We start from the raw sequence: 13654 nt of genomic DNA on the forward strand, positions 1-13654 counted from the left end.
ATAATTGCCACTATTTATTTACTTTCCAGTTAGGATTTGTATATGGCTGTGATAGTGGACATTTTTGTGTTGCAGTGAACTCTAAGGTTTTAGACAAACATAAGAGAACTGATTGGCTGAAAGGGAGATAAGGAAACAGTGACTTTGGATTCCCTCCAGCAACATTTGTCAGACCACCTGAATAAGCATTCTGCACAAACCAGCCAAAACAAAACACACAGGATTTTAAACTCAAGTACTTTTGGAAATACAGAGTGTTATACCATTCTTTTCCTGGTGGTTCAAGGTCCATTAAAGTTGCCTACAGTAGAGAAATCTGTTCAACTTTGTTTAATCCAGCATTTCCCAATCTTTTGTGTGATTATGAAACCCTTCTTCCAAGTTACGTCAATTAATACCCATTGGAAATATGTGACGGATACTCTGGGAAACCCTATAATACAGGGACCAGAAACATGTAAAATTACCACTATTATTTAGTGTTGACCTAGAAAGTCTAATGCAGTTAAATAATAATCAGAAATAAGACATATGATTTTTGGAAAAGGGGAAAAAAATTAAGACTTTTTACAGAAGACAGAAATTCCTATTTTACCGTGAGAGTGGGATATTTACTTTGTTCTCTACTTTATCTCTGATGGCCAGAGTACCTGTGTAACACATAGATGCTCAATAAATACTTGTTGATGGAAGGAAGGCTTAATGAAGAGAGGAAATCTCCTGAGAAACCAGTACGCCAGAGAAACACCCTGGGAAAGCTGTCCAAGAGCCATGGCTTTATTAGCTTTCTGGAGATTTGAACATGCCTCACATACTGCTTTTTCTCCAAATTTTCATTGTTTGGAATTTTGAGATTTATAAAAATCCAGTGACAGAAAATATGTGGACTTGATAGCTATCAATCAGATTCCTTCTCAACATAGTACTCCAGGAAAAACAAAACAAAACAAAACATAGTACTCCAGGTAACTACGACCAATTGATTGGAGTAGACAAGAGACCTTATTGCCATCTATAATGTAAGACTTAATATTCTTTTTTCCTGGTCAACTAACTTCAATTATTTTATAATCAGCAGACTCACCTCCCTAGCATTAGCTGAAGACAGGTGATTTTTTTCCCCCTCAAATACTATTGTGGTAGTTTTAAAATAATCACAAATTCTTTGACATTTCTCTCTTTGATGGAGGGAAACTAATTCCCCTTCCATTGAGTATAGACTGGAGTGGACTTAGTGAATCTCTTCTAATAAAAAGAATATAATGGGAGTGACTGTGAAACTTTGAAGACTGGCTATAAAAGGCACTGTGACTTAACTGCTAATTCTCTTTCTCTCTCTCTCTGTTTCTGTCTCTCTCTCAGATGATTCACTGTGGGAAAGTTAGCTGCCACATGGCAAGAAACCAAGGCCTCCTGCAGATAGACATGTGCGTGAGCCATCCAGCAGGGGTCCTCCAGCCCCAGTCAGGCCTTCAGGTGAGACTGCAGCATCTGCCAACGTCATAACTACAACCTAACGAGGGGCTCTGAGCCAGAGCCACCCAGATAAGCCACTTCTGAATTCCTGACCCTGAATAGAAACTGAATAATACATGTTTACTGTTTAAACCACTAAGTTTCAGAGTAATGTTTAATGTATAAAAGGATAACAAAACAATTAAAGTTTTTGAAAGAAATAAAACTCATTTACAGCCTCTTTTAAAACGCACCCTCCTGTATTCCCAATTTCACCACGTTGGTGTTGCCGACTTAGCTACTTATCCAGCAATACCTGCTTTTTTCTTTCTTCCAAAGCAGGGTCAGAAAACCCTTTTTATAGAGGGCCAGATAGTAAATAGTTTAGGCCTTGTAGGCCATGGGGTCTCTGTGACAATTACTCAGCTCTGCCCTTGTAGCATGAAAGCAGCTGTAGACAATATTTAAATGAATGAGTGTGGCTATGTTCTAATAAAAGTTTATTTATGGACACTGAAATTTGAATTTCACATAATTTTCACATCACGAAATGTTATTTTTCTTTTGGCTTTTTTCACCCATTCAAAAATGTAAAAGCCATTCTTAACTTGTAGGTCACTTAAAACCAGGCAGTGGGCCAGATTTGGCCCACGGTATAGTTTGCCAATTCCTGTACTAAAGTAATAGAATTCTTGATATTTAGCTGGCACATGGATGCCCAAAATAAAGACAACACTTTTTTCAGACAGTAGCCATGTAACCACGCTATGGTTACTGGGAATTAGGTGTAAATGATATGTAAAAATTTTGAGTCATGCTCTTAAAGGGAAGTGGTGGATTCTCCCCTTTTATTCCCCCCCTTTTCACTTCCCACTGGCTAGAATGAAGATCACCTTGGACCGTGTGAATGTCAGAAATGTCCTTGGTATGGTATAACAAATAGAAAGAGCCAGAATTCCTGCCTCTGGGCCATGTGCAGTCATACTGTTATGAGAATGACAAGTAAAACTACAATTGTTTTGTACAGGGACCTCTGTTTTTAGGTCTTTTTCACACTTTGCCAAATCTATATTCTAACTAATTCAGCTGGTTAGACTTTGGCTAACATCTCTAAATGTAATGACAGGTTAATGTGTAGTACTTTCAAGAAGCACTGCAGACAGTGATTAACAGCTATGTGTGGAGTTAAAAAATTCACTCTTGGTTCCTTATCAAGTCAGGATAGTCTGGATATAGGACAGCTTTGACGTTTTTAAAACCAGAATTTCTAAATAATTGCAGGTTTTTGCCTTTTCTTCTGATTGTTGATTTCCTGCAGTTTGGAAGTGAACAAATGTGTCTTTATATCCCTTTTCTCCTCCGTCTATCACACTTATGGCCAAGGCAGGAACATTGTTAATTGGGAGAAACATAAACAATTTACTCCTTATAATCTCTGAGGAATAATTAATTCACATTGTCTTTTGTGGAGCTTATTTATATAAATGAATGGGTTTAAAAATTCACCCTCCTGCCACCCCCGTGGTCCTATGGATTTTCTCAGTTATATGATAGCTGAAAGAAATTGTAGTTATAAGAGACATACTTATCTTGTGAGCATATTTTATTTTCCCCAGCAGAACTTGGGGGGGTCCCAGGCTGTGAACAACAATGGAAAAAGATCCCACAGCCTCAAAGTCTGGAAACCACTCTGAGACTCATCAGCCACCACTTGGCAGCACCAACGGATCAGGCATCGTCCAAACACAATTGTTGTGAGCTCTCGTGCTGACGTACAGTATTTCCCATTCATCTCTTTGCCCCTTTTCTCTCCTTTTTTTTCTCTCCCCGCCAGAAACCAAACTAGCTTGGACTCGTCTTCCAAGTCCTGGCTGCTGGAGTCACCGAGAGATTTCAGGGAGAAGCAGTCTTGGCCGAGGGTTAGAGCCAGAGGCCGGCTGGAGAAGGGAACACTGTCTGGATGTTGAGAGCAGCTGGAGCGTCGGAGGGAGAAAAGCAGCTTGGCGAATGAGGAAAGAATGTGCTTGTCACTTCAAGAGGCAAGAAACTTCGATTTTCCTCCTGCCTCTGCCAACAAGTGTTTATTGGAAAGGACAGAGTGGTGGTGATGGCAGGTGACTTCGGTTTGGATTTTATGGAATTTTTCGTGTTTATTTTACCTTCTCAAAGAAAAGATAAATGTACAAATCCCACAGTTAACTATTCTGAATTCTGCTTGTGTTTTTATTGGAGAAGTGAGTGTTGTTCCTCAGAGTTATTTTTAAGAATGCCACCCCTGGCCCATTTTGAAACTCTGCTTGCTTTCCTTGCATGTAAGCTAATATATGTGATAGGGATTTTGGAGAAAAGTAGCAGAGTGTATTTAAATGGAAAGTGAAGGCCCAAGGGAGACAAGATCCTGTTCTGAGAACATGAGAGAATTTACAGTTGGAGGAATCAGATGGGCCCATTTAGACAAAATAGGAAAGTTTTAGCTGAAACCAAAGGTGAGCTTATGAAAAGTTTGACATAGTTGGGGGGGAAAGTTTTTAAGATGTCATACTCTTTGGTCATGTTTTGATTTCTCTCTGATTTTCTTGGATTCTTATGGAAATGGATAGAACAACAGAGACTGTTTTCCCATTCTGAATTCCATTCGTTAGACTTGGAAAGTGTGACCTGATTTTAAGTATCCCTTTTAAAATGAACAGAAAGACAATCCAATATTAATATTTGAAAAATAATGTTACCATTTTAAAATCGCTTTCCTCCCTTTCTGAACTCTCAACATTTTTGCCTACTTTCAGAATTCTCCCTTTAATTGTACTTAACTGCTGTTTTTTAAATTTGGCAGTGGGAATGTTAGTTAGTTGGATCTTGGAACATAAATACATCTAAAAGTTAAAATGGGGAATAAGTGGGAGTATTGGGAAGGGAAAAAATATTTCTTGAGTTCTACCTGTGTGACAGACCCCTTTTACTAGCTCCTTTCCTTGTTAGAATCTGTGAAGTAAGAATTATTATGACCATTTTAAAGAAGGGAGACTGAGGCTCAGTGAGGGTCTTTATAACTTGTCTAATATTACCTGATATTCTATTAATGGTAAAGTCAAGTTATCTGGATTTAAACTTCGTTTTGATTCCAAAGTCCGTATTCTTTCCACTGCCCCGATATTGTTCACATAATAACATCTGGGTTGATTATGTTTAAATTGATTAATCATTAAAAATTTATTGATCAGAAGTAACCTGTATATATTATTTAGGACTCCTCTTTTGCTAGTGTGTTGTGATTCTAGGTAATGAGACTTTATTACAAGGATTCAAGGGACTACAGAGTCTTCAACTATATAGTTACTTTGCATCTCCAAATTTCCAAGACTGGAATTAGTACTGTCAAGAAAAAAATAATCTGATGTGGTCTCTTGTCATTACCCACGATGAAGTTCCTGGCCTGGCAAGGTTCACCAAACCACTTCAGACGTGGTGGCTTCCTCCACATCCAAACTGTGCGATAACTTACCTTTAACTTGGGCACTCTTTCCTGAGGCCAGAGTAGAAGTTTCACAAGGCATATCTGGTGTAAATCATTGCAAATTTTTTGTAGGAAGTGTCTCTTAGGGCTGCTGTTCTTAGAAGGAGATTGTAAGCAAAGCAGGAACTTGGAATTTTGTACTCTTTCCCAGCACGTGAAGAAACAAACTGGATGTAAAGAAGTCAATGAAAAGAAGCCAGTGAGGGCTCCCCTGGTGGCGCAGTGGTTAAGAATCTGCCTGCCAATGCAGAAGACACGGGTTCAAGCTCTGGTCCGGGAAGATCCCACATGCCGCAGAGCAACTAAGCCCGTGCGCCCCAACTACTGAGCCTGCCCTCTAGGGCCTGCGAGCCACAACTACTGAGCCCTCATGCCACAACTACTGAAGCCCACGGGCCTAGAGCCCGTGCTCCGCAACAAGAGAAGCCACCGCAATGAGAAGCCGGCACACCGCAACAAAGAGTAGCCCCTGCTCACTGCAACTAGAGAAAACCCATGCACAGCAACGAAGACCCAACGCAGCCAAAAAATTTTTTAAAAAATAAAAAAATAAAAAACACAGAGCCTCTCCGATGGGTTGACAGAATTTTTTTTTTTTGAGTATCTGCTTTGCGTGAATCATGGTGAGAATATTAAGAATCATTTTAGAAACTGGAAAAATTCTTAACCCAGAGAGATCATTACTTTGCTTTGCTGTGTTTCCACATACAGTAAATTCAACACAAACATGGCTTAGGGAGTATCTTAACCACTCTGGAAATGTAGAAGTATTTCTTATAATCCAGAATATTTAATCAGAACTTCGATTCCCCAAGCATTCTGAGTAATCAGTATTTTCCTTTGTGAGTTTCAGATGAAGAATCATTTGCATGATGACATATCTGGGTTGTTCAATACACTTTCTTCTGAATCTTTCTTTAGCATGATGTGAGGTATACTTGGGAAATGTGCATTTAAATAGTAATAGCAGTGATTGTAGTGAATTCCAAGTGGGGATTTCATGCTCTAATTTCTGTGAATTGAGGGGTAATATTTTTATGTTATTGCTTTCTATAATAAAACCTAAACCCAGCTGCACATGTCTGGCAATTTAAAAGTTTCAATAAACTAATGCTTGGTAATAATACTGACCTATTTCTCCTAAGGATTAAATAAGTGGAGGTTTTATTTTACAACTACTTTTTAAAATAGTGTGTTATCATGTAGAACCAATGCTATGGGTATAATAGAACTTTGCTGTTAAGTCAATTGAATAAAACATGTACAGAGTTTTTTCTCTTGGCCAACACTCTCCTTTATAGGGCAAAGCAGATCAGAACAGTTGACCAGGGTGTTATATCTTCATAGGCCCCACATTGCTCTTGTCTTTTTTGTAAAATTGAATATATCTTAATAGACATACTTTTATGTGTCTAAACTTGAAGAACCTATTTATAGATATTGCAGTCTAATATTTTAGTGATTCACTAAGTAAATTATTAAATAAAAATGTTTATTAAGGGGTAATTTTTAATTTCCTAGTTTTTTTTTTTAAATTAATTTATTTTATTTTTGGCTGTGTTGGGTCTTCGTTGCTGTGCATGGGCTTTCTCTAGTTGTGGCTAGCGGGGGCTACTCTTATTGCAGTGCATGGGCTTCTCATTGCGGTGGCTTCTCTTGTTGCGGAGCACGGGTTCTAGAGCACAGGCTCAGTAGTTGTGGTGCACAGGCTTAGTTGCTCTGCGGCATGTGGGTTCTTCCTGGACCAGGGCTCGAAGCGGTGTCCCCTGCATTGGCAGGCGGATTCTTAACCACTGTGCCACCAGGGAAGCGGCACAGGGTATATCATTCTCAATATTTTGAAAGCTCATGTATTTACGATTAAAGAACAACTGGATAGAAAACATTATCTGGGTATATCAACTATCAACATGCCAAGTCTGGGCTTTTTTAGGACTTAACTCTGGGCTACCACTGAACATGGTCTGGCCTCACCTTTTGGCCTGGGTGCTCAGTTTTTTTAGTGCTTGACTTACAAGGCATCAGGGAGACTAAACAGAACTTAGCACACCTACCTTTATATATAGTAATTTAGCTTTATGTAAAGCTTTAGCAATTTAGTAGAGAGGTTAATCACCTAGGTTGCTGGAGACAGACTGCTTGATGAAACCCTGGCTTTGGTTTTTACTAGGCTTTAACATTGGTCAAGTTTTGTGACCTCTGTCGGTCTCAGTGTCATCATCTGAAAAATTAGGAAAATAACAGTACCTCATCTGTATGAAGTGTGAATGAAATGATGCTTGTCAAGCACTGAGCACAACTGCTGGCAATACTAAAGACTTAATAAATGTTAGATGTTATGATTGTTGTTGATGATGTTGTGACTGTTGTAGTTCTTCATCTTTTTATTACTACCATGAGTATTTATATCATATCAACCAGAAAGTTAATATAATGTAAATTTATAATGAAACATGGGATAGTGCCTGGCATGCTTGTGTAACCTCTCTTCATTTCTTGGTTTAAAGATAATTTAGATATAGAACCAATAGTTAGAAAGCTGCCTGGTTAATGACAAAATTTCAGTTTATAGACAAATTAAAGCATCAATTATTTATTTATTTATCTATTTATTTATCTATTTATTTATTTTGCTTTTAGCTGGTATGAACCCATCTTACTATAGTAATCTCTGCTTACCTCTGCTGATAGAATGCTGAGTAAATTTATCTTTGATTAATTCTTTTTACTGAGGTGAAATTCACATAACATACAAGTAACCATTTTAAAGTGTACAGTTCATTGGCATTTACTACATTCACAGTGTTGTGCAAACACTCCCTGTATGTAGTTACAAAACATTTCATCACCCCAAACAAAACCTCATGCCCATAAATCAGTCACTCCTCATTTCCTGCTCCCCCTAGCCCCTGGCAGCCACCAATTTGCTTTCTGTCTTTATGGATTTACCTATTTTGGGTACTTCCTATAAATGGAATCATACAGTATGTGACCTTTTATGTCTGGCTTCTTCCACTTAGCTTAATATTTTCAAGGTCCATCCACATTGTAGGATGGATCAGTACTTCATTCCTTTTTTATGGCTGAGTAATATTCCATTGTATGTATATGCCATATTCTGTTTATCCACTCATCTGCTGATGGTCTTTGATTAATTTTTAAAATGGAAAATTACTTAATAAATACAGCCCAATAAAAAATACTTTCAACATGGGATTCAAAAGGGAAAATATTAAGATTATGAGATATAAACTCTATATAGCAACCACTGGATCTCCAATGACTAGTATATTTTATAGCACATAGTAGATACTCAGCAGATATTTATTGCATGAGTGAATGAATAAACCACTGTAATATGTTAAAAACTGACTTAAATATAGAATAAATGCTCTCTATTGCACAAACCCAAGTAAAAGGCAGAGGGCAAGGGAGCTCAATAGCATCCACCCAGGTCAATCATAAGGGCACAAAGCAGAACGGAGAAGGGTGGATCTGGAGGGGCGAACTGAGAAAGCCAACATATGCACCAAGAGTCACTCAAGTCGTAAGTGGGCAAGTGGCTGCATCTCTTATTCAGGGCTGTGTAAGCATGAGTGTGCTTCCCCTCATTAAACCTCTTATATTCTGGCTATTAATGTAAGGAGTTAAAAATAGCATATAAAAACTAATGATTTTGATTAATATACAGTTACATTTTTGGAAACTGGGGCAATTTAAGACCCACAGAGTGACAGTAATGTGAAACTTTAGAAAAATTGAAACTTACCACACAATGTACATCGTATGCCCTAGATCTGATTGCAAAGAAGCAAAATGAAATTAATAGAAATTTTGCCAGTTTAAGGACTCTTGGAAAAGATCTTGTACCGAAAGAACTCGCTACACTTTTGCAAACATAAATCAACTTTAAGACATAATTTTCCTTGAATGGTTAAAGAATGAATGTCCTTGTTAACCTATTTTATGGGCATGATCAGAATACTTTCACCACCCAAAGCACTGTTTGGTTATTCTGCAGATTGTAATGAATTTGCTCTGCTTTAGAATTGCCTTATGTCCCATATGCTCTGATTTTTTAAGCTGGGAGTAATTTCATGATGCTTTTATTTAGCTAGCTTAAGATTTAAACATAAATGCTTATAAATAATTTTTTAACAATAGTTTTGTGATTTATGAACTTGCCAGGAAATAGATGTAGTCTATATACAGAGCAGTTTGACATATTTTATTGAGAGAGAGAAAATTCAGAGGTTGGGAGAAAGAAACATACATGAGTAAAAAACATGTAAATCATATATGGGAAATGGCTAAAGAAACGGATGTAATTTAACCTAAGTAAGGGGTGTTTGAAGACCAATTAATATGGAATTAGTATGCTGACTAGATCTTTCTCTTTATTAAGGGTACAGGATAATGAACTTAAAGAATATAAGTTAAGGATATGATTACTGGATTCAAATAGACTTGGGTAAGAGTCCCATCTCCAAACGCTAGCAGATTATAACTTTGGCAGATTCCTTAATTATCTGACCTTCAGTTTTCCCATATGAAAAATACAGATAATAACAATAATTACCTTATCACGTTGTGGGGAGGATTAAATGGGCTCAAATCTGCACCCTGATGCACAGCAAACATCCAATAAATGTAAGCTACTTTTATTGTTCAAAGTCAAGGACAATTTAAATATTGGAGAGGATCATCAAAGGAGTAAATCCTTCCCTTGAGAGCAGCTGAGGATATGAGAGGGTCATCTCTGTCTGCAAGCAACATTCTTCTCCAGGTGATCCATTTACGTACTTTTCTAGTCCACGATCCTAGAAGTAAACTATAAATAAGGAGCAACTGTTGTAAAAATACTTTTTATACTCTTTCAGTGTTGGCTGGCTATCTCTGGGAAGGAAAATTTTGCTACTGAAATTTCATGTTTGTCACTCTGAGAGTGGGTTGGAATCAGCCTGGCTGCTGATGGGACTATACTGAAGTTTCCAGTTGGGAGTCAGTGTCTGAGGCATATGCTGCTCTATGTGCCTTGCTCTTATCTCTCGGGCAAGCCTCACTATTTCAGTGAGACCAGCCATATCTGCCCAGTATTTTCTCCAAAGCCAAGGATGTCTACTTTGCCTGGGCATGTGGCAGGTGGAAGGACCAGGGGATTGACACTCCAGGAGCAGCCCTCACCAATGACTGTTGGAGTTGGTGGATGAGTTCTTGAACTTCTTTACTCCTTGGGTGAGAAAATATTCATTTACACTCTTTTCGCATGGGAACCATCCCAGTCACTCACATGGGACTGGCCTGATAATTCACCTATATTGGCTGCCTCATCTTCCTTGGCTCCTTTCCCCTACTCTCCCTCCAGTGTTTGGGGTCACCTCTCAAGTAAATTGCTTGCATTAAAAATCCTTGTTTCAGAGTCTGCTTTGGGGGGAGCCAAACTGAGGCAGGGTGTCAGTGACTTTCTTTTGTAATTTATATATTTTCCAGCTTAACTGACATATAATTGACATATAATTGTGTAAGTTTAAGGTGAAAAATGTATTGATTTGATACACATATATATTGCATCTTTCATGTTTTCATCACAATACAGATTATAAGAGATTTGATGCAGATGAGAAAGGATGGGATTTATGGGGGGACTGGAAAGAAGAATGTCCATTCATTTTAATTACAAACATGTTACTTAATACAGGCATACCTTGGAGATATGGCAGGTTTGGTCCCAGACCACCGCAATAAAGCGAATACAGCAGTAAAGCAAGTCACACCAATTTTTTGTATTCCCAGTACATATAAAAGTTATGTTACATTGTACTGTAGTGTATTAAGTGTGCAACAGCATTATGTCTAAAAAAATTATATATTTACCTTAATTAAAAAATACTTTATTGCTAAAAAATGCCAACCATCATCTGAGCCCTCAGTGAGTCCTAATCTTTTGCTGGTGGAGGGTCCTGCCTCGATGCTGATGGCTGCTCACTGATGAGGGTGGTGGCTGCTGAAGCTTGGGGTGGCCGTGACAGCTTCATAAAATAAGACACCAGTGAAGTTTGCTGCACTGATTGACACTTCCTTCCACAGACAATTTCTCTGCAGCATGTAATTCTGTTTGACAGCATTTTACCCATAGTAGAACTTCTTTCAAAATTGGAGTCAATCCTTTCAAACCCTGCTGCTGCTTTATCAACTAAGTTTAGGTAATACTGTAAATCCTTTGTTGGCATGTCAGTAATTTTCACAGCATCTTCACCAGGAGTAGATTTTATCTCAAGAAACCACTTTCTTTGCTCATCCTCATTCATTAAAATTTTATCATGAGATTGCAGCAATTCAGTCCCATCTTCAGGCTCCACTTCTAATTCTAGTTCTCTTGCTATTTCTACCACGTCTGCAGTTACTTCCTCCACTGAAGACTTGAACCCTTTAAAGTCATCAATGAGGGTTGGAATCAACTTCTAAACTCTTGTTAATGTTGGTATATTGACCTCTTCCCAGGAATCACAAATGTTCTTAATGGCATCCAGAATGATGAATCCTTATCAGAAGGTTTTCAGTTGACTTTGTCCAGATCCATCAGAGGAATCACTATCTATGGCAGCTATAGCCTTATGAAATTTATTACTTAAATAATAAGACTTGAAGTTGAAATTACTTCTTGATCCATGGGATGCAGAGTGGATTTTTATTTGTTAAGAGACATGGAAACAACATTAATCTGTTGTAACACCTCCATCAGAGCTGTTGGGTGATCAGGTGCATTGTCATTGAGCAGTAGTATTTTGAAAGGAATTTTTTCTGAGCAGTAGATCTCAATAGTGGGCTTAAAATATTCCGTAAATCATGTTGTCAACAGATGTGCTGTCATCCAGGCTTTGTTATTCCATTTATGGAGCACAGGCAGAGTAGATTTAGCATAAATCTTTTTTTTTTTTAGCATAATTCTTAAGGGCAGTAAAGTTTACAGAATGGTAAATGAACATGGGCTTCTACTTAAAGTCACCAGCTGCATTAACCCCTAATAAGAGAGTCAGCCTGTCCTTTGAAGCCAGGCATTGACTTCTTCTCTTTAGCTATGAAAGATGGCATCTTATTCCGATAGAAGGCTGTTTTATCTACATTGAAAATCTGTTGTTTAGTGTAGCCACCTTCATTAATGATCTTAGCTAGATCTCCTTGATAATTTGCTGCAGCTTCTACATCAGCACCTGCTGTTTCACTTTGCACTTTTATCTTACGGAGACAGCTTCTTCCCTTAAACCTCATGAACCAACCTCTGCTAGCTTCAAACCTTTCCTCTGCAGCTTCCTCACCTCTCTCAGCCTTCACAGAATTGAAGAGAGTTAGGGCTTTGCTCTGGATCAGGCTTTGGCTTAAAGAAATGTTCATGGCACCCCAAAACAATTACAATAGTAACATCAAAGTCACTGATCACAGATGATCATAACAAATATAATAATAATGAAAAAGTTTGAAATATTTCGAGAATTACCAAAATGTGACACAGAGACACAAAGTGAGCAAATGCTGTTAAAAAAAAAATGGCACTGATAGGCTTGCTTGATGCATAGTTGCCACAAACATTCAATTGGTTAAAACACGGCATCTATGAAACAATAAAGCGAAGGGCAATAAAATGAGGCATACCTTCACTAGGTGCCAGACACTGGGCTAAACACTGGTGGCATAAGACATGGGTCCTGCCCTGGAGAGACTCACATTCTTTTAGGAAACACAGACATAGCAATTCTTCATTAAAATCCAAGGTGACCCATGACTTATTTAAGCAAACTGAGTGCAAAGTGCTTATGGGAGTACAGATGGGAAAGAAGCCCAGAAGGCTGATGGAGGTGTACTTCAAGTTCTGTGATATTGCTACTAAAGGATGAGTAGGACTTTGGTGGAATAGGGTTGAGAAGAGCCTTCTAAGCAGGGAAAACATCTTGCATAGAGCTTGAAGATGCATGGAGTGTTTGGCTGGACAGTTAGAGAAAAGTTTATTGTGGGGTAGAAAAGTGGCAGGAGATAAGGCTGAGAGAGTGGAAGAGCCTGAACATGTAAGTTGTAGAACAGATGATAGCATGGGGAAGGACTTGATGCATCAGAAAAAGCAAGTGCCATCATGCCTTGTTCTAACACTTCCTTTTCTGTATGTCTCCAGGGCAAGGAGAAAGGGAGAGGAGAAGAAACTCACAAGAGAGGCTGTGTATTTTCAGCTACCATTCATGAATGATGATCATTTGCCAGGCCCTTCCCAAACCTTATCCCATTTTATCCTCTTGATAAGCCTTTGAGATAGGACTATTAAGACCTTTCACTGGTGAGGACATTGAGGATCAGAGGAGGTCTAGAAAATTTTAAAGTTCAGAGTTCATGATTGCCTGGTTCCAAAGCCATTAACCACTGCATTATACTACTTCTCTTTTCGAAGAAGCAAATGTGGGGTGGACAGAAGTTGCTGTGACTGTTATTGTCCGGATTGGTGCAACAGCTAGGTGGAGGCCACTGAAAGGAGAGGCCCAGTTGCTGACTTCTGCTTATCTGGGGCAACGAAGAAACCAGAAGGAGCAGCCATCATGTTGAAAGTCATTTGTTTTATTATTTACTTTGGTGAAGTCTCCAAGAAGTATTTTGGATTTGGAGTATTTGTTTGTTCAATAAATTCATTCTTAGCAATTGCTA

General features: G+C 38.4%; 1 protein-coding gene across 1 annotated transcript in view; it reads left to right on the top strand.

Moving 5' to 3' along the window:
- Window positions 1–3573, top strand: part of LOC132369743 (ankyrin repeat domain-containing protein 17-like) — a 117388-nt gene extending 113815 nt beyond the window's left edge. The window contains 1 exon segment of the mRNA XM_059929418.1: window positions 3290–3573. Coding sequence (XP_059785401.1) covers window positions 3290–3573 — 284 coding nt within the window.
- The last annotated feature ends 10081 nt before the right edge of the window (window positions 3574–13654 follow it).

Source organism: Balaenoptera ricei, chromosome 8 (genome assembly GCF_028023285.1).
Source record: "Balaenoptera ricei isolate mBalRic1 chromosome 8, mBalRic1.hap2, whole genome shotgun sequence".
Classification (NCBI taxonomy): domain Eukaryota; kingdom Metazoa; phylum Chordata; class Mammalia; order Artiodactyla; family Balaenopteridae; genus Balaenoptera; species Balaenoptera ricei.